The 25,118-nt window shown below is 42.3% G+C and overlaps 1 protein-coding gene across 2 annotated transcripts in view; it reads left to right on the top strand.

Annotated features, from left to right (window-relative positions):
- The first annotated feature begins 2,529 nt into the window (after window positions 1–2,529).
- IL18RAP (interleukin 18 receptor accessory protein) overlaps window positions 2,530–25,118 on the top strand; it is a 62,620-nt gene continuing 40,031 nt past the window's right edge. The window contains exons 1-3 of one of the 2 annotated variants that reach the window (XM_073614759.1): window positions 2,597–2,729; window positions 5,655–5,922; window positions 22,843–23,017. In XM_073614759.1, the coding sequence (XP_073470860.1) occupies window positions 2,654–2,729; window positions 5,655–5,922; window positions 22,843–23,017 (519 nt within the window). In that variant the 5' untranslated portion in view covers window positions 2,597–2,653. Of the gene's footprint in view, window positions 2,730–5,654; window positions 5,923–22,842; window positions 23,018–25,118 lie in introns of both variants that reach the window. The other variant, XM_073614760.1, reaches the window with a different exon arrangement.

Here is a 25,118-nt window from a genome sequence, read left to right as displayed (position 1 = left end):
ACAGTACTGAATATACTGCAGCTAACTGAATCAACTGCCTGCCTGTAGTATATTAGGAAGAGAACAACAGGAACGGTCTGCAGCGAGATCTAGCTGCACAGTATATAGTACTGAATATACTGCAGCTAACTGAATGAACGGCCTGCCTGTAGTATATTAGGAAGAGAACAACAGGAATGGTCTGCAGTGAGATCTAGCTGCACAGGATACAATACTGAATATACTGCAGCTAACTGAATGAACTGCCTGCCTGTAGTATATTAGGAAGAGAACAACAGGAACGGTCTGCAGCGAGATCTAGCTGCACAGGATACAGTACTGAATATACTGCAGCTAACTGAATCAACTGTCTGCTCGATCTATCTAAACTGGATACCGTATATATATATATATATATATATATATATATATATATATATATATATATAATATATATACTAAATATACTGGAGCTAACTGAATCAACTGTCTGCTTGATCTATCTAAATGAAATTAAATGACAGTCTCTCTTTGAACGCAGGAACACACTACACACGGCCGATGTGTATGCGGCCTTATATAGTTTGGGGCTTGTACTTAATCCCCTGAGCTATAATTGGCCAAAGGCACCCTGCCTTTGGCCAATTATGTCTCTGTTTGCTTACGGCGCTGTGATTGGCCAAAGCATGTGGGTCATAGTGCATGCTTGGTCAATCATCAGCCAGCAAACCACTGCGATGACGCAGTGCATTATGGGCCGTGACGAGCCACTCGAATGTGGCACGAATGGCCCATAATGTTCGATCTTCGTTGAACGATCGAACATCCGATGTTCGAGTCGAACATGAGTTCGACTCGAATTCGAAGCTCATCCCTACTCCTGGGCAGTGCCAGGACTTCGACCAAAACAAGTGTGACAGTCCACCATTAAAAGTATCTTGCAGCACAAGAACCCAGCTTTCTATTAGACCTTTTAATCAGGATGGTAACAGTTTCCTCCATCATACCTTTCTATCAAGATCATTACTCTGTCCTCAACAAGCAACAACATCCAAGAGATGCTGAATGTTTGTCATATATAATGACTATCCTGGTGTCACGAGTAATGATATGTCACATGATGCATGGCTGCCAAGGAAATGAGGAGTAGACTACCATCCTGTAGTGTGCTGGGTACAGTGCTGACTGAAAGGTCAGAAAGAGGATAGCAGGTATCACCAACAATATAAAGACTATATATCAGTATTCATAAGAAGAAGAAAGCTATCAGCAAGAAAAGAAGATGGGAACTATTTTCTGGAGATCTAGCTGCTGCATTCCTTAAAGTGATACTACACACACACTGGAAAAGATTTACTAAAATGGGTGCACACAATCCAGTGCAGCTGTGCATGGTAGCCAATCAGCTTCTAACTTCAGCTTGTTCAATTAGGATTTGACAATAAAACATGGAAGCTGATTGGTTTCTTTGTAGATCTGTACCAAATTTTGCACACTTCAGATTTAGTCAATTTCCAGAACTGTTTCATTTACATTGTCCCTTCTCTTTCTGTATATACTGTAGATGATGTTTTAAATTGTCATTAAAATATATATTTGAAACCCAAGCTGTGTCATGCCCCTCCAGCCCATGTCTTAGAATAACAGAGTGGTGAAGCCTTCACCAATCGAGATGTAATATCCCACCACTATTGTGTTTAGCTTGTTAGTGGGCACGGAGGAGGAGGGAGGGTGTGGACTGTCATTTATCACTGTGTATTCGCCCACATGTGTGACTCTATAGTCACATGGGCTGCTCAGATGTTATAGGGAGGAAATGCTCAGCATGAAAACTCACTGAATACTGAGCATGTGCACAGCTGCCACCCCAGTTGCAAAATTCCTAGCTGAATTGGGGACATGAACAGAAGGTGGAGATAGAGAGCAGTAGGATCAACCAGGTTTTTGGCAGAATACAGAAAACAAATCTCATAGTGACTGAGTGAGTATGAATACCATGTAATATAGCATTTTTTGATAGTTTTTTTTTATGATGTGGGTTTAGTGACACTTAAAGCTCTGGCAAAAAAAAAAAAAAAACTAGAAGCTGATTGGCTTCTATGCAGAGCTGCACCAGGTTTTGCACTCACTAGATATAGTAAATCAATTGCTGGGCTGCTCAGATGTGATACTCACTGGAACTCACTGGAAACTGAGCATGTGCAGGAGCTGCCAACACTGCTCTGCAAAATCCCCAGCTGCACTGGGGACTTGGGCAGAAGGGGGAGAAAGAAAACAGCAGGATCGACCTTTTTTTTTTTTTGCAGAATACAGTAAACAATTCCTATAATGATTGAGTAAATATGAACAGCGTGTAATACGGCATTTATTGGTAGTTTTTTTATGATTTGGGGTTAGTGACACTTTAATAAATGGCCTGCAAGTGAAATATTACTTTTATTACTTTTGGGTGTACCTTTTTGGGTGTACTGACCCTTTAATTGGATTCTGAAGTTTTCTTACTCATAGCTAAATTTTGCAAAGTGGAAGGAAGTATTTCTTGTTTGTGGTAAAGTATCAGTTCTTCAGCAGGATAACTCAACTCTTACTGAAAGCAATAGGCTAAACATTTCTCCATTTCTCTTTTTTTCTGTGTGCTGTTTAAATACAGCAAGAACGTGCTGGATGAAAGAAGATGATCAACACTATGTGCTTCATGATGGCTTTTATTTTGTCCTTGATAAGCTACAATATTTTGACAGAGGTTACAGGTAAGATTTTTATTTTACTAAAGATGTGCAACTATGTGAAATGCCTTGATGTTAACAAACTAAAGCAGCATCTAATTGCAACTCAAAATGTTCAGCTTTCAATAAATTTGATAAATTACTGGTGGGTTTATTGCAAAATATACTGTACTTTTAAATCTTATTGATGGTAATTTATTTGTATTGGTCTAAAATGTGCTTGCTGTTACTTATTTTTTCCTTCATGCTGTTTATGTATAATACCCCTTTCTTTCTGTCTGTGTCTCATTGGAGAGACTTCCCTTCACTTTTTGTTACAGAGACACAACTGGAAGTGAAGTAAAGGTGATTCCCTTCTTAGACAGTTGTCACTAGAGCAGGTATTTCCTTTAGGAGATTTATGTACACCTCTTGTTTTGGTGACAACTCTAAACATTTAAATTTGCCATCACTTTCTGTGTCAGGGATCATGGTCACTAGAACAAATTGATGTGTGTGAATCTCTCTGGTCAGCCTTTCCTATGCTATCCAAAACAAAAAAAAATAGTTTTGACTATGACAGCCCTTTATGCATTTACAGAACTTGTCACAAGAGAAATACTTTAGCTGCCATAGTCAAATTGCTTAAACGCAATCTGTCTGGCATTTCAGGACAAAAAGTCCCATAAACTCACAGGACAATGAAAGCCCGTGGCTTAAACTGGCCATCCATGGGTAGAAAATGATCAAGAAAAAGGTGTGTTGCGTTACAGTGATTGATATTAAAAAATAATGCGAAACCATTATAAATAAACAGTCCAGAAAAATCAGTCTCTTCAAATGAGCCATAATGCTCAAATGGCAAACTCCATGATTCAACTATGGATACGGTTATCCAATACCTTCACCAAGTGAACACGCCACCATCACAATAGGTTGGATTCATACCAGAGAGCCTGGACCCTTTATTATGAAGGGTCAAACAGGCTTGATGAATATGTCCCAGTAGGGGTCATCAGCAGGGGATGTACAAAGGAACCACGTCAGGAACAGCTCCAGAGCATCCAGGGGACTCCACCCAAATGACGATTGTGTAGTCAGATCCAAATAAAACATAAAACGCTGGACAGAGTAAAACCTCTTAAGGGTTGCATTTAATACAAAGTATTGCACTTACACGTATCCATATTAAAAACAGCATTGCATGGTAAAATAGGAAAGCGTCCACCACAGGGTATCAAAGCATGTAACATTCGTGATAGCAGGAACATACAGCTCAGCCCGACCAGTTTCGTAGACAAAAGGACTTCTTCCGGGGCATCCAGGGGACTCATCATTTGGATGGAGTCCCCTCTATGCTCTGCTGGAGCTGTTTTTCACATGGTTCCTTTGTACATACCCTGCTGATGACCCCTAGCGGGACATATTCATCAAGCCTGTTTGACCCTTCATAACAAAGGGTCCAGGCTCTCTGGTAAGAGTCCAACCTATTGTTGTGGTGGTGTGTTCACTTGGTGAAGGGATTTGATAACCTTATCCATAGTTAAATCATGGAGTTTGCCATTTGACCATTATGGTCCATTTGAGAGACTGATTTTTCTGGACTGTTTATTTATTTATAATTATGTTCTATTATTTTTCAATATCAATCACTGTAGCGCAACACACCTTTATTTTGTTTCTTGTTTTTTGTCGTAATATCTCACATTTGTAGTGCATAATCTTTTCACATGCGCAGTATTATTTGTGTATTTATTTTATGAATAGAAAATTGTTTGAAAGGTGCATGCAATAACGCCATCATTGTTTCAATAATTATCAACATATTTTTGATCGCTAACATCATAAAAGGTTCTATTTTCATCAATCGATTACACAATTGGGGTTACATTTGAACACGTGCATGCGCTATAGATTTTTTCTAAACTGTTTATCGATAAATTCCTCTACTAATGTTGAGAAAATCAATTGTTTAGGCTCAAAAAATCTAAAATGACGGTTCTATTTTTTGCCATAAAACTTTCTAGTAATCGAAAATTAGCCCGCTAACATTTCAAAAGCCCGACGATCGAGCGTAATGAACACTTTTTGAACAATTTTCTATCCATGTTTGGCCAGCTGTAGAAACCATTTTCCCTGCTCTGACAGTGTTTAGGAAACCAGATATTATGGCAATGAACTATGCTTGATCGAGACAGGGAGACATTTTCGTATACTATCATTGCCTGTTCTTGGCTATTGTTCTGGGCATTTTACAATAACTTCCTACCACAAGATAAAAAAATTGCTTTTAAAAGTCTTTGCACAACAAATTATTGGTCATATTATGTGAATGTGTTTTTACAATTAGGCTCCATGCACACTAGCTCCTAGAAGCTGTTATTAGCATTTTCTTCTGCTTGTAAATGCTAAATAGTGTTATTCTATGTGTCCATGCACACTACATTAAGCTATTCACGTTTTCTGAGCTTCAGCGTCTAGGACAGTGATGGCGAACCTTGGCACCCCAGATGTTTTGGAACTACATTTGCCATGATGCTCAACTACACTGCAGAGTGCATGAGCATCATGGGAAATGTAGTTTCAAAGCATCTGGGGTGCCAAGGTTCGCCATCACTGGTCTAGGAGAAGAAAGAAAAATGTTTTTGTAGGGATTTTTGGAACATTTTTTTCAGCAAAGCTGAATGCTCCTAAATGCTCCTAACAGCTTTTTTTTACTTTTTTTTTTTTCATGTGCTGTAAAAATGCTAATAAAATGCTAATGTTCCTAAACGCTCCTAAAAGCTACTAAAACGCTACTACAAGCTGGCACAAAAATGCTTTTACCAGCTTTTTTCATCCAGCATTCATCCAGCATTTTTTCTAGCATTTTTCGAGCTTATTAAAAATGCTAGTGTGCATGGAGCCTTAAAGGCATAATTGTGTAGATATGTTCCTAATTGGTGTTTTGTTCACTTGAGATGCCTTTAGAATTCCACCCAAACTGCTCGGACAGAGAACCAGATTACAGATATCAAGTTTTTGCTAAGGAAAATGTGTTCTTTCAATGCCCTGTTAAATCATCTTACAATGGAAATGGAACACCATTTAATAAAGAGAGAACCCAATGGTTTTTACAAAAATCTGATGGAAACATTAAAAAAATGATTAATGGCAGAGACTTAAAGGCTACAAAATCTGCAATTTTGCTATGGTTTTCACCAGCAGAAATGAGACACTCTGGAACCTACTTGTGCACGTAAGTAATTCATCAAAAATATGTTTAAGTGCACAAAAAACAAGGATCGTGCAGTGAGACAAACTGAACAAGGTCCCGCCCCAAAAAAACAAAAAACAAAAACAGCAACTAAACACCCAGATTCATTCACCAAAGAGTCAAATAAAATATATATATATATATATATATATATATATATATATATATATATATATATATATATATATATATATATATATATATATATATATATGTTATATATATATATATATATATATATATATATATATATATATATATATATATATTATATATATATATATATATATATATATATATATATATATATATATATATTTATATATACATTATATTGTCAAAAGTATTGGGACGCCTGCCTTTACATGCACATGAACTTTAATGGCATCCCAGTCTTGGTCGGTGGGGTTCAATATTTAGTTGGCCCACCCTTTGCAGCTATAACAGCTTCAACTCTTCAACCCAATAGAACACTTTTGAGATGAATTAGAGTGGAGGCTGTGAGCCAGGCCTTCTCATCCAACATCAGTGCCTGACCTCACAAATGCGCTTCTGGAAGAATGGTCAAACATTCCCATAGACACACACCTAAACCTTGTGTACAACTTTTCCAGAAGAGTTGAAGCTCTTATAGTGGCAAAGGGTGGGCCAACTCAATATTGAACCCTACGGACTAAGACTGGGATGCCATTAAAGTTCATGTGCATGTAAGAGCAGGTGTCCCAATATTTTTAGTAATATAGTGTAAGTTAATCAACATTGAAAAAAAAGTCCCACAGTTAGTATTTTTCCAAATTTCTTCCACCAAACAATCAACAGTGCCTGTGAACACCACCAAAATACCTCTGTGCTCCACCACGTGTCTTTGCAGCTATAGATACAGTATGCTCTCTCCCTTTCTGGAGTCCCTCTATATTATAAGAGATCTATATGCGTCTGCTGTAAAATGGTTCGTTGTCTCACCCAGGGTTTCCACCGTAGACAAACAGGGCAGCAAGGTGTTGTAATAATAAAAATCCTCCTCCTCTCCGCCTCTTCTAGTGCTCTTTGTATCAGTATTTATTGAAAAATCACAGGATTGTACTCACAGCCAGCCTGAGCTCACACTTGTGCGTTGCAGGACACTGCATGTGATTCGCACAGGAATCGCACTGTATTCCTGTGCACATCACATGTGATGTCTGTGTGGTGCGATTTGAGCCATACATTTTGTATGGCTCAAATCGCATTGCATCTGCACCAAAATGGTGCAGGACTACTGTGCAGGACCTTGTTCATGCCCATGCGATCCGATTCTGACAATCGCACTGTGTTTTGCGAGCTGTTTCGGGGTGTCGTTAATCTAACATTGACACCCATAGCAGATCGCATGGATGCTTTGAGATTGCAATGCAGTACGGGAAATACAGGATTTGCTGCATTTCCCGAATCGGATCAGTGTGAACCAGGGCTAAAATAGTGTGGTATTGCTTTAAAACATAGGTAAACAGCAGCTCAGCATCATCTCGGAAATAACCCTCGGCAAAGATTCAGCTTGTGGCTTTCGGATCAATGTGATGACATCATGTGCCTTCCAACGTTATGTGTTACACCCACAGGGCTTCCTCTGATGAAGCCCCACCCTGTGTGCATAACGTGTAAAGTGGGAAGGCGCATGATGTCATCACGTTGATGATTTCATTTTACTTTTGTTCTTTTTGAGTCACATTATGATTAGGTGACGTAGAAGATTTGTAGTATTTGAGGTGGTCCCGCTTACAGCACTGCACTGTACACATGCAGTATATATATATATATATATATATATATATATATATATACAGAGATATGTTTAAGTAAGTCTGATTTTGATAACCAGGTGGATTGTGAGATTTGAAAATGAACCTGTCATTTGCTGGATGAGATAACAGTGCGATAGTGCAGACCACGGTTATGCAGATGTCACTTATTAAATGTATGTCGTTTTGGTTTTGTATATCTAGGCATTACTCTAATTTACTCCCAAACCTTGCTCTCCCCCTATCAAGCATTTCCCAGTATTAAGCAGGCCATAGACAGTTTGAATCGAACCATGTATGGGAAGGTTGATTGTATCCAAGTTGATCAATTGATCAACTTAGGTACAAGCAGCCTGTCAGATTTTTCATACGATTATTGCCAACAGCTATAGCCGCTAGCAATAATTACTGTGTGTTCCCCTGGCCAGGACAGTCCCCCCTGTCCCCCACCGGGAGATCACATTAGCTCCATGAGAGGGATTCCCCCATCCACACTGACTGTTGTGGTTGCAGGAAAGAAAATTGCACCATCTATGGCCGGCTTTAGCTTTTTTCCTTCTACTTTGTGTGCCAAAGAAATCGTGTTTAATACTTCCTTTGACATCATCACCAGGGTTACAAAATTCTTGCAGGGACAGCTGCTGGGAGCTCAGTTCCAAGTGAAGAAAGCACGCACTCCCAGAATTAAAGCTGGCCATATACTAGTAGAATTGTGTATGAAATTTTAGTTTTAAGAATGTTCATTCCATTTTTAATTTAGTTGGGTCAAGTCGGTATTTATTTTTGACTGTAGTGATGAGCAAATCTGAAGGAGCAGGGAAGTGGAAGAATGAAAGATGGATGAATTTCTAATAGACTGTCAGAATAGACTCAGACGGTCTTTCTGACAGAGTTCCGCTGAAACGGACTTGCCTACACACGATCACACCAAAGTCCAATCGTTTAGAACACGATGACGTATGACGGGACTAGAAAAAGGAAGTTCAATAGCCAGTAGCCAATAGCTGCCCTTGGGTCGTTTTTGGTCCGTCGGAATAGCATACAGACGAGTGGTTTTCCCGATAGGAACTGATTCCGTCGGAAAGACTTGAAACCTGTTCTATTTCTAAGTCCTTCAGAATTTTAGAAAGAAAAAGTCCGATGAAGCCCACACGCGATCGGAATGTCCGATGGAATTATTCCGTCGGACCTTTTCTGCCGGAAAGTGCGGTCGTGTGTACGCGGCATTACAGTGTATGTGGTTTTCATTTGGGAAAGTCCATTCATTCTAAAATTGAATGTTAAAGTAGAAGTTTGTCTTTTGGAAAAAAAATAAAATAAATGCACATATTTTTGTAGGGCAATTTTTTCACAGGAACCTGCAGAGCATTGCACCCATTGGATTGTGGGTGCAATGTCAGGCTCCTGCCGACACTGCCTACAGCTCTGTGCCTATACCTCTGTATGCGCTGTCAGTTTCAGAGCTGTAGGATGTTTTAATGGACTACTAGGACGCTCATCAGCGCCCTGACAGTCTGTTGAGAACTACAAGCTATCTGCCAAGGTAGCAGACAAGACTTGTAGCTTGCTAATTCAGAGATTTCTATGAAAAAATGTAACAGCGGCTGTGGGGGAGAAGAACCTCTGCCCACTGTCACAAAGGGGGGATTGGGAAGTGATCGGGGCAGGAACAAGAATATGTTACACCTTAAATACAGGTGTGACATGTTCTAAAAGGTGAACTTAGATTTTAAAAGAAAATTACATTTGGAGTACAACATTTGTCAAGTCATTGAAAGTACTGAGAATTTTCATACAAATCTACTAGTGAATGGCCAGCTTTAATCTCTCAAGAGCACTTTTCCTACACAAAGGTACTTAGAAGTTAAGCCTGCAGCATTGTTTTGCTGGGAACAAAATGTGTGCATGTGGAGTATAGATAGGATATAGAGGATTCCTTAAAGTGGTTCTAAGGGCTCAAGGTTTTTTACCTTCATGCAGTGTATGCATGAAGGCAAAAAACCTTCTCTGTTCAGAAGCCCCCCTAGCCCCCCTGAAACTAAACTGATGAGCCCCATTGCGATCCAGCAATGTGCATGAGAGCCATTGGCTCCCGCTGCTGTCAATCACAGCCAAGGAGCCAATGAGGAGAGAGAGGGGGTGAGGCCAAGCTGCAGCTCTGTGTCTAAATGAACACACGGAGTAGCAACTCGGAAGTGAGCCTTTTCGGTGCCCCCACTTCAGAGCACTCGGCAGGAGGGAGGAGCCAGGAGTGCTGGCAGAGGACTCGAGAAGACAAGGATCGGGGCTGTTCTGTGCAAAACCACTGCACAGAGCAACTAAGTATAACATGTTTGTTTTTTTGTGTTTTTTTAATGCCTTTAATATCACTTTAACTAGGATAGGCATAGTACTGCAGTCCAGCAGGCAGGGCTGACAATGCTGGTTGACATATCAGAGCAGAAAAGGAACTATGTTGTAAGCCAAAACAGTAAATTAGGAGCACATTAGATGTCTGTCAGATCAATAAGTATTTTGTTGTACTTGCAACATTTTTAAAATTGATTAAAATTGGAGAAATGTTCATGAATTAAAGACATACATTATAAATGTTATTTTATTATTTTGTCCTGACATAAATTCTCTTTTTTTTTAATTGTTTTTATTAAGCATATACAAGAATACAGACATGAGATTATTGACAAAAATACAGAGTTGAGGATATACAAATAGGAACAACCAATAAAATGGAATGATAAGAACAAGTAGAATGTATTTCTTAGTGTCTGCGAGCCACTCAGCTGCCCACCGCACCCCGTATGGGATCAAGCTGTGCCATGGGCAGCCGTGTCCCTTGGCCTGAAGCCATAATTAAAAACTACTTAGTAAGAAAAAGAAAAAACATGTGAAAGTCAAGGAAATCTTTAACAACCTTGTGAAGTCAGGTCACGGTTGTCCAAGGTAGTGCATCCTAACAAAGAATGCCAGAACAAGTAAATTCTCTAAACTAATACTGCATTGAAATATCAAGTAGTGGAAGAAGAGAGAATAAATTGTGCCTGTATGACAGTAATGACCGCTTGCAGAAGCTCTCTTTAACCACTTCAGCCCCGGACCATTTGGCTGCCCAAAGACCAGATCACATTTTGCGATTCGGCGCTGCGTCGCTTTCGTTTGGTGGTATTTGATCACCTCTGGTTTTTATTTTTTGCGCTATAAACAAAAAATGAGCGACAATTTTGAAAAAAAAGCAATATTTTTTACTTTTTGCTATAATAATATCCCCCCAAAAATATATAAAAAAAACAATTTTTTTCATCAGTTTAGGCCGATATGTATTCTTCTACATATTTTTGGTAAAAAAAAACGCAATAAGCGTATATTGATTGGTTTGCGCAAAAGTTATAGCATCTACAAAATAGGGGATAGCTTTATGGCTTTTTAATTATTAATATTTTTTTTTTACTAGAAATGGTGGTGATCTGCGTTTTTTATTGGGACTGCGACATTATGGTGGACACGTTGGACAATTTTGACACATTTTTGGGACCATTGTCATTTTTACAGTGATCAGTACTATAAAATTGCATTGATTACTGTAAAAATGTCACTGGCAGTGAAGGGGTTAACCACTAGTGGGCAGTGCAGGGCTTAAGTGTGTCCTATTGTGTGTTCTAAATGAAGGGGGGATGGGACTGTGCAGGGGAGATAACAGATTGTCTATTCATACTCTGTATGAACAGAAGATCTGTCTGTTCTCCCCTCAGAGAACCGGAAACTGTGTGTTTACACACACAGATCCCGGTTCTCCTTGTGCCCTGAGCAATCGCACTCGCATCAGCTCCGTGGGTGAGCAGGGGGCTGTCTATGGTACCGACGTACCATGATGGCGATTCGCGCAGCCGAGCCATGTTGCTGCAGTATAACTGTGGCGGCTGGTCAGCATGGGGTTGAAAATAAAAATAAGAATAGACAGAGGAGATCAAGAGGCAAAGGAGAGAGAAGCAGCAGAAGGAAAGAGAAAAGAGAAGGGTAGGGAGGTGGAAGTGGTGGCCACACGGAGAAGAGAGGGGGGGCAAGAAGCCCGAGTGCAGGCCCAAGTACTGCAGAGAGGCCTCTGGTCTATAATAAGACTCCAATATAACGGGCCCAGGGATCCCATATGCGTTTGAATTTTTCCATGGTGTCAATTATGGTATTGGAAATTCTCTCCTGGGTCATAACCCATGAGATTTTTTGCTTAGTAGCAAAAGAAGGAAACTGAGGGAGATTTCCAGGCCCATGCCATTGTGATCTTGACTCCAAGGAGAATAAAATGGATTAGAATCTGAGTGTTTTTAGGAATAGTAGGGATCTTGTGATTGAGGAGGGCTATTGCCGGGTCTTGGTTGACTGCAATGCCTGTGGTCCTCTGAATCAAGTGAAATACCTTGTTCCAATAGCTTCTAATTCGGGGGCATTGCCACCATGTGTGTAGAACAGAGCCGAAATGGCCACATCCCCTGAAGCAGAAAGGTAAGGATTGCGGGTAATATTTCACAAGTCGCGTGGGGACCAGGTACCAGCGGGACATAACCTTGAGATTAGTTTCTATTAAGGATATATTTAGCATCCCCTTATAGGCGCTGGAGATGTGGGAGTGCCAAACCTCCAGGTCCCATGTAATGTCAAGGTCACGTTCCCATCTCAGCATGTATGTCCCTTTCTCCGCTGGCTCAGCTAGGGCCGAGTAAAGCAGGGATATTCCCCCCTTCATATCCGTGGCTGATGAGCACCATTGTTCAAAAGGGGTGACAGATAGGGGGCATGAGTGTTGAGCTAAGATGGAATGAAGGAAGTGGGATATTTGATGGAAGCAAAATATCTCAGATGATGGCATCTCTAGTTTTGAGGTACATAAGCTTAGTGTGAGACGGCCATTAGGGTTGAAGAAGTGTCTTATACGGTAAAGGCCTTTATCTAGCCACCATTGAAAGGCCTTAATGTCCATCCCAGGGGGAACTGGGGATTGTGAAAGATGTGAGCCAGGGGCTGCCATTTAGATGTTAGAAGGTTCCTTTTATGTAGAAAGTCACACAACGCTACTGAGTGGGATAGAGTAGGAGAGAGAATTGGGGGCCTACTTCTAGGGGGTTGCCAGAGTAGGAAGTCTAAGGTAAAGTTTGGGACTGCTTGTCGTTCCATCCCCACCCAGTCTGGTTTAGAAATCTTGAAGTAGACAATTGAAAATTGGCTAAATTGGGCGCCTGGTAATACCACCAGAGGTTAGGTAGCCCTAATCCCCCTTTCTTTCTAGGTTTGAAGAGGACTGTTTTTGCTAGGCGGTGGTTCATTTTCCCCCAGATAAAGCGGATTATGGCCAACTGAAGATTGTCAATATGAAGTTTAGTAATAGGTATGGGAAAGGAGCAAAAAAGGTAGAGGATTCTTGGTAACAGGGTCATTTTGATCTCATTGACTCTCCCCAACCATGACATCCTATACAGGGACCATTGTTCCAAGTCTTCTTTAAGCTTTTTGTACATGGGAGAGTAGTTCCTGTTATAGAGCCGATTTATATTGTTCGTTAGATTTATGCCAAAATACGGTATGGAATTGTCGCTCCAAGTGAATGGGAAGTGTTTTTTCAGTCTTTCTAATAATGTCTGGGGGGTCGATATGTTGAGGGCGACAGATTTGGACATGTTGACTTTTAGGCCGGAAACCTGTCCAAATTTGTTTAGAAGTTGAAGAATGTTAGGGGAGGTAATGAGTGGGGAGGTGATGAACAAGAGAACATCATCAGCAAAGAGCTGATAACCAACTACTGTGGGATAACCAACTACATTTGAGACCATGGATGTCTGGATGACCTCAAATGGCAGTTGCTAGTGCCTCTATTGCTATTGCAAACAGGAGAGGGGATAGGGGCAACCTTGTCTCATACCTCGTGTGATTGGGAGTGGGTCAGAGAGGTGCCCTTGAATCTTAACCTGGGCTTTTGGCAAGGAGTATAAGGCTTTTAATATATTAAGGAAGCTGGTCCCAATTCCCCATTTTTCTAGAATAGTAAACAAGTAAGACCATGTCACGGTGTCAAAGGAGGTCAATGGATAGGAGAAACCCTTCTTGGGAAAGGCCTCAGTCCCAGCCCGAGTTAAGGAGGGAGATAACATCCACTGCTCTCCTTACCTGATCTGACCCCTGAGGCCCCGGGATAAACCCTACTTGGTCTCTGTGTATGTAATCTCTTACAAAGGAGGCTAATCTATTGGATAACATTTTTGTCATAATCTTCATGTCATTATTGATGAGAGAGATTGATCTATAGTTACATTCTTTGCTGGGGTCTTTGCCAGGTTTAGGGATAACAGATATGTATGCTAAATTTTCCGCTGGTTCTAGGGGGGAGCCTTGTCTAAGAGAATTGAAGAGTCGGACCAGGTGAGAGGACCTCAATGAAGGTCTTATAGTAATGTGAAGAGAAGCCATCAGAGCCTGGAGCTGACCCGTTTTTGAGGCCCTTGACGACCGCCCGGACCTCGGCTTCAGCTATGGGAATTCCATTGCGGACCTGTGCGAGTCCGATAGTTTGGGTAGGAGGGCGTCATGCAGGAAGGCATTCAAGTCAGTTTGTGGGATGGGATCAGTCCCAGAGTACAGTTTAGAGTAGAATGAGTGGAAGGACTCAAGAATACGTTCAGGATTCTGGATCAGGGAGCCAGATAGCGATCTGATTTTGGGTAAAGTATACGACCTATGTTTGGGGGATAGTTTGGAAGCTAGTTGGGGGCCTACTTTGTCTGTGTGGAGATAGAATCGGCCCTTTGTCCATTTTAGGTGTTTTTCAGCACTGGAAGTGAGGGCCAGGTTTAGTTCTAATCTGGCTGCTTCCAGTTTAGCAAGAGAATCAGGTGTAGGTTTGCGTTTGTGAGCCTTACTAAGGGATTGAAAAGTTTTTTCTAAGTTGATGAGACCCATTTGTCATTCCCTCTTCAGGGGGGAAGCTAGCTGGATGAATTTACCCCTCAATACTGCCTTATATGGCCACCATAACGAGCTTGGGGAGATCTCCTCCGAGTCGTTAACACAGAAAAATTCCTTGAGATTTTTTTCAATCAGGGTGCAGTGTACGGAGTTGGAAAGGAGGGATTCATTGAGACTCCACTGACGAGGACCTATCGTCACGGAATCACGGAATCCCTCAATCTTGATAGTGACCAGAGAATGGTCCGACCAAGGGATTGCACTGATCGTGGCCCCGGAGGTCAGGTGGATACCCAAGGAGTGAAAAAAAAAATGTGATCTATTCTGGCATAGGTCTTCTGCGGAGCTGAGAAATGGGTGTAATCATTTGTGGAGGGGTTATGTTCTCTCCATAAGTCAATCAGGCCCAGGGAGTGAAGGAGCCGGGCAATATGAAGGCTTTGTTTGGGGGGGGCTTCCGTAGGTGGGGGATGCCTAGTCCCGATTTGTCCAGGAGGCAATTGAAGGCTATATTTGAATCTCCTCCAACAATTACCCGTCCTTCGAGGTGGGGGGATAATGCAGAGAGCATAGAGGAGAAGAAGGATGCTTGTCCTCGGTTGGGAGCATAGTACGATATGAACATATACAGCTCGCCAGTAATATGTCCCTTAACTAAGATATATCTCCCTCCTTTATCTTTAATAGTGTGTGAGGGGTTTGTTTAGACAGCCACCCCCCTTTTCTTGACATCAGCATTGGCAAGAAAAAAGGTAGGACAATTTTGGTGCAAGAACGATGGAGTATAACTTTTAGGGAAATGTGTTTATTGGAGAAGAAGTACTTCAATGTGCCTAGAGTGATAGTTGTGAAAAGATCTATGTCTTTTGATTGGGGAGTTTAGGCCTTGTACATTATGAGAAGCTACTTTGAGGTATGTTGGAGTGGGTTTTGAATCAGCCATGGATATGAAAGGGGAAAGCAAACTCATGTGAAAAGCACATACCTGATCCAATGCTAGACATAGTTTGATTCAGGGGATTCTAAAAGAGCTTCAAGGCCCTGCCAGAGTGCACGGAGGAGCTCTCCGTGTAGCCACCTGGGGGGGGGGACAAAAGGAAAATAGTTAAAGTAACAATGAGTTTGGAAAAGAAAAGGGGAAGGATAAGAGAGGAAAGTAGAATAGAAAGAAGAGATAAAATCCCAAATTTCATTGGTGCAGGGCTGGACAGCCTAGTCCTGCTCCGAAACCCCATGGGACTTAGGGTTCGGTATAAGGGCAACCCAAGGAAAGGTTGCGTACCTGGTGCAACCAGAAGAGGGCAACTCCCCAGGGTACAACAGATGGAGCGACATGCGGTCTTGCTTTGGTCACCCGTCCCCTATTGAAGAGGTGGGTATGTGGGACCCAAAAACAGTTATCAAAATAAAAGGTTAACAAATCATAACTATAAGCAGTCCTGAAGACCAGATATAAAACTGGATATTAAATTGTAAATAGCAAAAAATGTACTATTACATGGGGAAAGGGAAAAGGGGAGAAGGGGGGGCGAGGTGTGGAGAGGGGGATGGATGGGGTAAAGGATAGAGGGAGTGTTTGTTCACTGATGCAAACAACAAAGTCAGCCACTAAACACAGGCACTGTCCCGCCTAATGCAGGTAAGAGACTGAGGCTAGACCACAGACTGCAACTATCTACAAAAAAAAATCAATAAACAGGAATGAGAAAATGAGTTACAGGGGAGAATCCAGTCCAGTGCGTCAGGTCAGAATCCGACTAGCTGTCAAGAATTCCCCTCACTTTCAGGGGGAACAACCGTCCAAAGAGGAAGAGAAAACAGACCCTAGAGGGTCGCTCTTCGGGAAGGCTCATCGCAGTGGCCCAGAGTCACGGTGCCTCTTTGATTGCTGCTTGTTCCAAAGTGGAGCGACTGGGCTGCTAGGAGGAGGCCTCTTGGAGGTATGCTGACAACTTGACATCTCCTGGGGGGGCCCATCCTTTGAGATGAATCCTAGTTGGAGGAATAGCCATCAGCCATCTTGGAAGCTCGTGAATCCGTACGATTTATCCTTGTACTGAAATTGCAGGCAGAATGGGAAGGACCATCTGTATTTGATCATTTTTTGGGAAAGTATTGCCAGCAGTGGCTTGAGGAATCTCCTCTTCTGGATAGTGGCAGGGGAAATGTCCGCGAATATCTGGATGTTAGTCCCTTGTGTGGAGAGGTTATCCAGGTTGCGTGATTTTTTCATGACCTTTCCTTAACCACTTCAGCCCTGGAAGGATTTGCTCCCTTCCTGACCAGAGCACTTTTTGCAATTCGGCACTGCGTCGCTTTAACTGACAATTGCGCGGTCGTGCGACGTGGCTCCCAAACAAAATTGACGTCCTTTTTTTCCCACAAATAGAGCTTTCTTTTGGTGGTATTTGATCAGCTTTGCAGTTTTTATTTTTTACCCTATAAACAAAAAAAGAGCGACAATTTTGAAAAAAAAAAGCAATATTTTTTACTTTTTGCTATAATAAATATCCCCAAAAAATATATAAAAAAAACATTTTTTTTTCCTCAGTTTAGGCCGATATGTATTCTTCTACATATTATTGATAAAAAAAATCACAATAAGCATTTATTGATTGGTTTGCGCAAAAGTTATAGCGTCTACAAAATAGGAGATAGTTTTATGGCATTTTTAATAATAATTTTTTTTACTAGTAATGATGGTGATCAGCGATTTTTATCGTGACTGCAACATTATGGCGGACAGATCGGACTCTTTTGGTGCTATTTTGGGACCATTCACTTTTATACAGCGATCAGTACGATTAAAAAAGATTTGTTCCTCTGTGTCTCCTCCTGAGGGGGCCGCGGCCGCCATCTTGGGAGGCTTGTGGGAGACTAGGCTGAACTGCAGCTGACGACTAACTTCTCTCCCTCTGTGGTCTCCCCCCATATGGGCCGATGCACAGCCATTTCCGATGATCGGGGGAGGCGTTGGCGGGGGGGGGGGGGGGGGGCGCGTCTTGTGGTTCAGGGCTGGGAAAGGAGCTCCCACTCATGCTGACATAAATTCTATGTCTCCAACATGTTAGCAGAAAACTCCATACATTCAAAGCTTTTTACATTGCTTTGTGCCAAAACAGAATCAAAAGACATGCATTTTAAATTAAATAGTAATGAGATACTGGAAATAAGTAATCAGATTATCTAATCAGTCAAGTATAGTTTTTATTTACAATCATTCTCTTCATGATGACAATAGGACATTATGGCATTCCAATATAAAGTGAGGATAACTTCTTTGGTGCTCTCACTCATCAGAATCTGATCTCGCTGCACAACATGAGCTGATAGCTTCTCACTCTCCATCTGGTAAGTGTGGTTAAAGGGATAGATTAACTCCGCACCATCTTCAGTTCTTCCATTAACCTCACAGAGCACTCCCAAGCACTCAGAAGTAGTGCAGCTGGGTTTACCCCACTTCAGATTCCTAATCACATCCAGAGCTGGAGCCCGCAGACCTTCAACCACTCTCTGCCTGTTCACTACATCAGCCACTTCCCACTCTTCAACTGCTTGGATGGATTTTTCAATCCAAGTGTCGAAGTCATCCTCTCCTGAGGGTGTGGGGACCTTCCCAGAGAAGAACTGTAGCTTGTGATAACCATAATCGGTCAGCATAGCTGGCTATTTGAGGAGCCCTTCGACCAGTTTCCCAAACTTGGCTACTAAGGGGGAAAAAGATCTTCAGAGGATGTAGTTGGCATGGAGGTGGTAGCCTCTGGATCTGGTTGGATACCTCCTGAGCCCCCTGGGTTGGAGCTTTGTCCGACAGGATGGATCAACAAAGCGTTGACATTCGCGTTAGTTGTAAGATGACCACCGCAAGGCGCCAGGAACTCCCTTCTTCCACTCCATCAAGACAGAGGTATTATCAGAGCTAGGGTCTGCCTTCACATTCAAAATGCTTACACTTTGGCCCAGATCCAAGGCATCTAGTGCTTGACGGACCCAATCCCCAGTCCAGTCACCTCTAGGAACATCAATCACCACACACAGCTCCACTTAGCCATTTTCTTCTCTACACCACTGGGTCGCAGTAGCGGGGTCCATCTTGGGGTCTCTAGGGGTGCTGTCCTGAGGGGTTGATTGCAGAATAGCGGTAATATCATGGACTTGCCCCCACATGTAGCGCTACCCCCGCAGGAGCCACTTAAGTATATTTGTTGAATACTCTGCCTCTCAATCCCAATAACAGTCTCTGCCCCTCTTGGCACACCTGGCAATAGTGTAAGTGCAATGACTAACTAAGAAACACACACATTATGATAAAACACAGAAATTGTCTTTACTGCAAAATTTCTGTGGAAAAGTAACAGACAGTAACATTATATATCTACAGTGGGGACGGAAAGTATTCAGACTCCCTTAAATTTTTCACTATTTGTTATATTGCAGCCATTTGCTAAAATCATTTAAGTTCATTTTTTTCCCTCATTAATGTACACACAGCACCCCATATTGACAGAAAAACACAGAATTGTTGACATTTTTCAGATTTATTAAAAAAGAAAAACTGAAATATCACATGGTCCTAAGTATTCAGACCCTTTGCTCAGTGTTTAGTAGAAGTACCCTTTTGATCTAAAACAGCCATGAGTCTTTTTGGGAAAGATGCAACAATTTTCACACCTGGATTTGGGGATCCTCTGCCATTCCTCCTTGCAGATCCTCTCCAGTTCTGTCAGGTTGGATGGTAAACATTGGTGGACAGCCATTTTTAGGTCTCTCCAGAGATGCTCAATTGGGTTTAAGTCAGGGCTCTAGCTGGGCCATTCAAGAACAGTCACGAAGTTGTCGTGAAGCCACTCCTTTGTTATTTTAGCTGTGTGCTTAGGGTCATTGTCTTGTTGGAAGGTAAACCTTCGGCCAGTCTGAGGTCCTGAGCACTCTGGAGAAGGTTTTCGTACAGGATATCCCTGTACTTGGCTGCATTCATCTTTCCCTCGATTACAACCAGTCGTCCTGTCCCTGCAGCTGAAAAACACCCCCACAGCATGATGCTGCCACCACCATGCTTCACTGTTGGGTCTGTATTGGACAGGTGATGAGCAGTGCATGGTTTTCTCCACACATACCGCTTAGAATTAAGGCCAAAAAGTTCTATCTTGGCCTCATCAGACCAGAGAATCTTATTTCTCACCATCTTGGAGTCCTTCAGGTGTTTTTTAGCAAACTCCATGCGGGCTTTCATGTGTCTTGCACGGAGGAGAGGCTTCCCGTCGGGCCACTCTGCCATTAAGCCCCAACTGGTGGAGGGCTGCAGTGATGGTTGACTTTCTACAATTTTCTCCTATCTCCCGACTGCATCTCTGGAGCTCAGCCACAGTGATCTTTGGGTTCTTCTTTACCTCTCTCACCAAGGCTCTTCTCCCCCGATAGCTCATTTTGGCCAGACGGCCAGCTCTAGGAAGGGTTCTGGTTGTCCAAAATATCTTTCATTTAAGGTTTATGGAGGCCACTGTGCTCTTAGGAACCTTAAGTGCAGCAGAATTTTTTTGTAACCTTGGCCAGATCTGTGCCTTGCCACAATTTTGTCTCTGAGCTCTTCAGGCAGTTCCTTTGACCTCATGATTCTCATTTGCTCTGACATGCACTGTGAGCTGTAAGGTCTTATATAGACAGGTGTGTGGCTTTCCTAATCAACTCCAATCAGTATAATCAAACACAGCTGGACTCAAATGAAGGTGTAGAACCATCTCAAGGATGATCAGAAGAAATGGACTGCACCTGAGTTAAATATATGAGTGTCACAGCAAAGGGTCTGAATACTTAGGACCATGTGATATTTCAGTTTTTCTTTTTTAATAAATCTGCAAAAATGTCAACAATTCTGTGTTTTTCTGTTAATATGGGGTGCTGTGTGTACATTAATGAGGAAAAAAAATGAACTTAAATGATTTTAACAAATGGCTGCAATATAACAAAGAGTGAAAAATTTAAAGGGGTCTGAATACTTTCCGTCCCCACTGTATATGCTGTATATTCAAGTAATCAACTGAAGAGTAATAACTGAGCTTAAAAGCAATGTAGCTCAATACTATATTCAGGCTGCTTTCAGGGGATTCCAAACCTGAGAATGTCCCTAAGAGCAGAGGCACATTTACATGGCAAATAAATCACAATATGACACTTTATATCGGATTGGTTGCCTCTACTCAAATTTGGCACTATGAATCCAGGCAGGAGGAGAGCAGAAGATTGACCCTCTTTATATCAGACCTCTCTCTTCTGCACCCTGACAACACAGGCCCATTTACAAACACTGTACCCAGATCAACATTCAATGAATTAACCCTCAAGGCAAACAATCCCACACATCCACTTCATATACAGAGCCCTGAACATGCCTGTGCGTGCCCATATGGCACCAGTAACTTTAGTCCCTTAGAGAAGGATGAGGCCTTGTGTCTTCAGCTAGCCACTTTCATTGGTGCACTTAAACTCCTAAATGGCAGAGCAAAGCAATACAACTGGCACGGATTACCAAACAAATAATGCAGAATCTTCCTAGGTGAATAAGGACAATGGTGTCTGTATACAGTGTCTCCGTATCTGGATGGCCTGTTGTCCTGTGGCACTACAAGTGTCAGCAAGGTGACTAACAGCAATTACATCTGTATGCAGGGTCCATTCAACTCTGTGTGCAGTGTTCTTGTTTCCTGCAAATGGGCAAAAGCCCTCTCACCAATCCTGCAGTCAAGGCCCAAACAAACATCCTGGAACAGGTAGGCTCTTCTAGTGACTCGACTGGTCAACTCACACTGGAACACTTCACACCGTCAGTGCAGGTGCGTCTGGATATGCACCTGGGATCCCCCTCTCTCAGGCTGGATGTCCCCGACCAGCTGCTGTGGATGCCCAGAACAACGTGGTGGACTGATCCGGAAGGCAGCACCTCTTCCCTAAGTCCAGTCCCTTCCCCTGCCTTGTGGTAACTGAACTCCCTCAGGAGATCAAGATGGAGTCTTTTGTTTTTCTTTCCCTAGAGCAGGCTGGCTCTTGTAGTTCTGTGTCCATAGAAAGCTATGGGACTATTTTAGATGGGGACTACATATCCCAAAATCCTTTGCAGCTCCTCCCCTGTGCACCTGCCAATATACAGTGTGGATAATAACTGCATAAAATTTGCTGTATTTGTGCAAAGGACAACTGCATACTGCCATATGGTTCTAGCAGTTTATAGTTCACAACTGACAAAACAAAAGAGTTGATTTCTTGTCCTTCAGAAAAGTGGACTGTGGGAAGGGCAGTGGAAAGAGGCAGCTGCAGCCTAAACCTAAACCCTATTGAGCATCTGTGGGGCATCCTGGAACAGGGTGGAGGAGCGCAAGGTCTCTAACATTCACCAGCTCCGTGATGTCATCATGGAGGAGTGGAAAAGAACTTCACTTGTAGTCCTGTGTCCATAGAAAGCTATGGGATCGTTTTAGATGGGGCCTACATATCCCAGAATCCTTTGCAGCTCCTCCCCTGTGCACCTGTCAATAGGAACACAGGGGAGGATGCAGAATGAGCAGCTCTGTGTGAGTCAGTGAAGAAGAAAAAAGGGAGGGGGGAAATTCCTCCACAGAAACTGACAGGCACTTTCTCCCTCACAGAAGAACCTTGGCCAGCTTGGCCAGGCCACTGGATATGCAGGGCACCTGCTACATTATATATATAAAGTTAAAAAAAAAACAATAAAAGGCTGGTCAAATCCTTATGTGTCAAACAAAATGCAGTACCTGTAATAAATAAATACAAACTGTATCCACTTACAAAAACATGAAAACATTTATATAAACATGTTCACCAAAAATCTCTTAACTCAACAAACTCTTGTGAATATAAATGTGAAACAAAATTAGTGCCCATTAGAAATAAATAATGGCAGTGAATCCAATTCTGTAGGGGAGATTTACTAAAACTGGTGCACACAGAATATTTGTCTTTTAATGTGTGAAAGGTGCATTTTAGTGCACGCTGGCTCTGTAAATACTATAACTTGATAGGTGGTATAGTTTTTATTCAGTATGCAGTGACACATTTTATATAATTGTATATATGTAATGTACCAGTTTCATTTATTCAGAGATCTGAACTAATAGTAACTAATAAAAAATTCAACTAACATTGTTTTCTTGATGTCTTGATACAGTGTGGATAATGACTGCATAAAATTAGCTGTATTTGTGCAGTCCAAGGACAACTGCATACTGCCATATGGTTCTAGCAGTTTATATTTCACAACTGACAAAACAAAAGAGTTGATTTCTTGTCCTTCACAAGGCTGTCAGCAAATGAAGAACATATCAAATGTGACATGGTATAAGGTAGGTTTTCCTTTATTGTGCAACAATAAAATGTCCTACATTACATAAGATGAAAAATGAAACCCTGGACATAATGAAAGGTTACACTTTTAAGTGCTTTTTAACTGGCCTGACAGTTCCTCCATGTTCCCCATTAACTCATGTGTAGGTTATATAGGAGGCCTACCTGGGCGTAGGTTCTTTTGGGCTATGCCAGGCGAACAGAGTCACTCATCCTAGCACAGGGGCAACACCTTGCCTGAAAATGTGCTCACCAATGCCCGTGACCAGGCATGGGCCATGGTCGTGTGCAAGTCAAACTTTAAGGCGGTCCCACAACTCAGAGATGAGCTACTTGTGTGTAGTGTTGTATGCGGAGTTCCTCCGGAAGATGTTTTTCCTTGTTCTACACACTTGTACAGGTATATGTGTAGCATTAGGAAGGACATTCAGAGCCTATGTCCACTCCTCCAGTCAGCGTACCTCTGTTACCTCACTCTCAGTAACTTTTATAGCTTTTATCTTAACCCCCACTAGCAGCTGAAGCAAGAGTTGAAAGGGCCCGTGTTGCGGTGCTTTGGAAGCGCTGCCCATTCATTCCAATGGGAAGGGGTGGTTTAGGAGCTCTGTATACAGCGCTCCAAAACCACCCCAAAGATACTGCTTGCAGGACTTTTTTTCTCGTCCCGCAAGCGCACCACCCCAGTGTGAAAGCACTCGGGCTTTCACACTGGAGCGGCATGGGAGGCAGTTTTCAGGCACTTTACATTCGCTATTTTTAGCGCTAAAACGCCGGAAAAATGCCTTCAGTGTGAAAGGGGTCTAAGGGTTAGTTTACACTTGCTTCAAAACATGGCTTTGGACAGCCTTTGTTAAAGGTCTCTGAACGCCAGTCAAAGCCCCTGCCACTAAATAAAATGGTTAGCTTACAGTCCCGTTTATACCTGCTTTTACTTGGTGCTTCCACAAGGCTTCGATGAGGCTTCGGTGGGGCTTCGATAAGGCTTTGGTTGAGTTTCGATGGGGCTTCGGTGGGGCTTCAGTGAGGCTTCAATGAGACTTAGTGGGGCTTTGATGAAGCTTCGGTGGGGCTTCGGTTAGGCTTTGTGGGGCTTTGGTGGGGCTTCAGTGGGGCTTCAAGCGAGCTTTGCCATAGACTTTTATGGAGGCTTTGAAGACGCTTTGAAGCACCACTAAAGCTACATGGGGTATATTTTTTGAAGCAAAGCCAAAGCAAAGCAAAAGCAGGTGTAAACAGGACTGTAGGCTAACCATTTTATTTAGTGACAGGGGCTTTGACTAGCGTTCAGAAAGCTTTAACAAAGCCAGTCCAAAGTCTTGTTTTGAAGTAAGTGTAAACGAGCCCTTGGGGCTCGTTTACACTTGATTCAAAACAAGGCAAGCAAGGTCGCAGCCAGGAGGTCTGGTGAGTGAAGCAGAGCCAAGAGAACTGGGGAGGCAGAGAACTGAGAGTTTGCAGTTTGAGATGGGAGCAGAACCAGAAAAGTGGACTGTGGGAAGGGCAGTGGAAAGAGGCAGCTGCAGCCTAAACCTAAACCCTATTGAGCATCTGTGGGGCATCCTCGAACAGGGTGGAGGAGCGCAAGGTCTCTAACATTCACCAGCTCCATGATGTCATCATGGAGGAGTGGAAAAGGACTTCAGTGGCAACCTGTAAAGCTCTGGTGAACTCCATACCCAAGAGGGTTAAGGCAGTGCTAGAAAATAATTGTGGCCACACAAAATATTGACACTTTGGGTTCGATTTGGACATTTTCACTTAGGGGTGTACCAGCGGTTTAGACATTAATGGCTGTGTGTCAAGTTATTTTAAGGGGACAGCAAATTTACACTGTTATACAAGCTGTACACTCACTACTTTACATTGTAGCAAAGTATAATTTCTTCAATGTTGTCACACGAAAAGATATAATAAAATATTTACAAACATTTGAGGGGTGTACTCACTTTTTTGAGATACTGAACACTGAGTGTAAATTTTCCAGCACTGCCTTAACCCTCTTGGGCATGGAGTTCACCAGAGCTTCACAGGTTGCTACTGGAGTTCTCTTCCACTCCTCCATGGTGACATCACAGGGCTGGTGCATGTTAGAGACCTTGT

This window comes from Aquarana catesbeiana, linkage group LG02 (genome assembly GCF_042186555.1).
Source record: "Aquarana catesbeiana isolate 2022-GZ linkage group LG02, ASM4218655v1, whole genome shotgun sequence".
NCBI lineage: Eukaryota > Metazoa > Chordata > Amphibia > Anura > Ranidae > Aquarana > Aquarana catesbeiana.
This window is presented reverse-complemented; position numbering and strand designations above follow the sequence as displayed.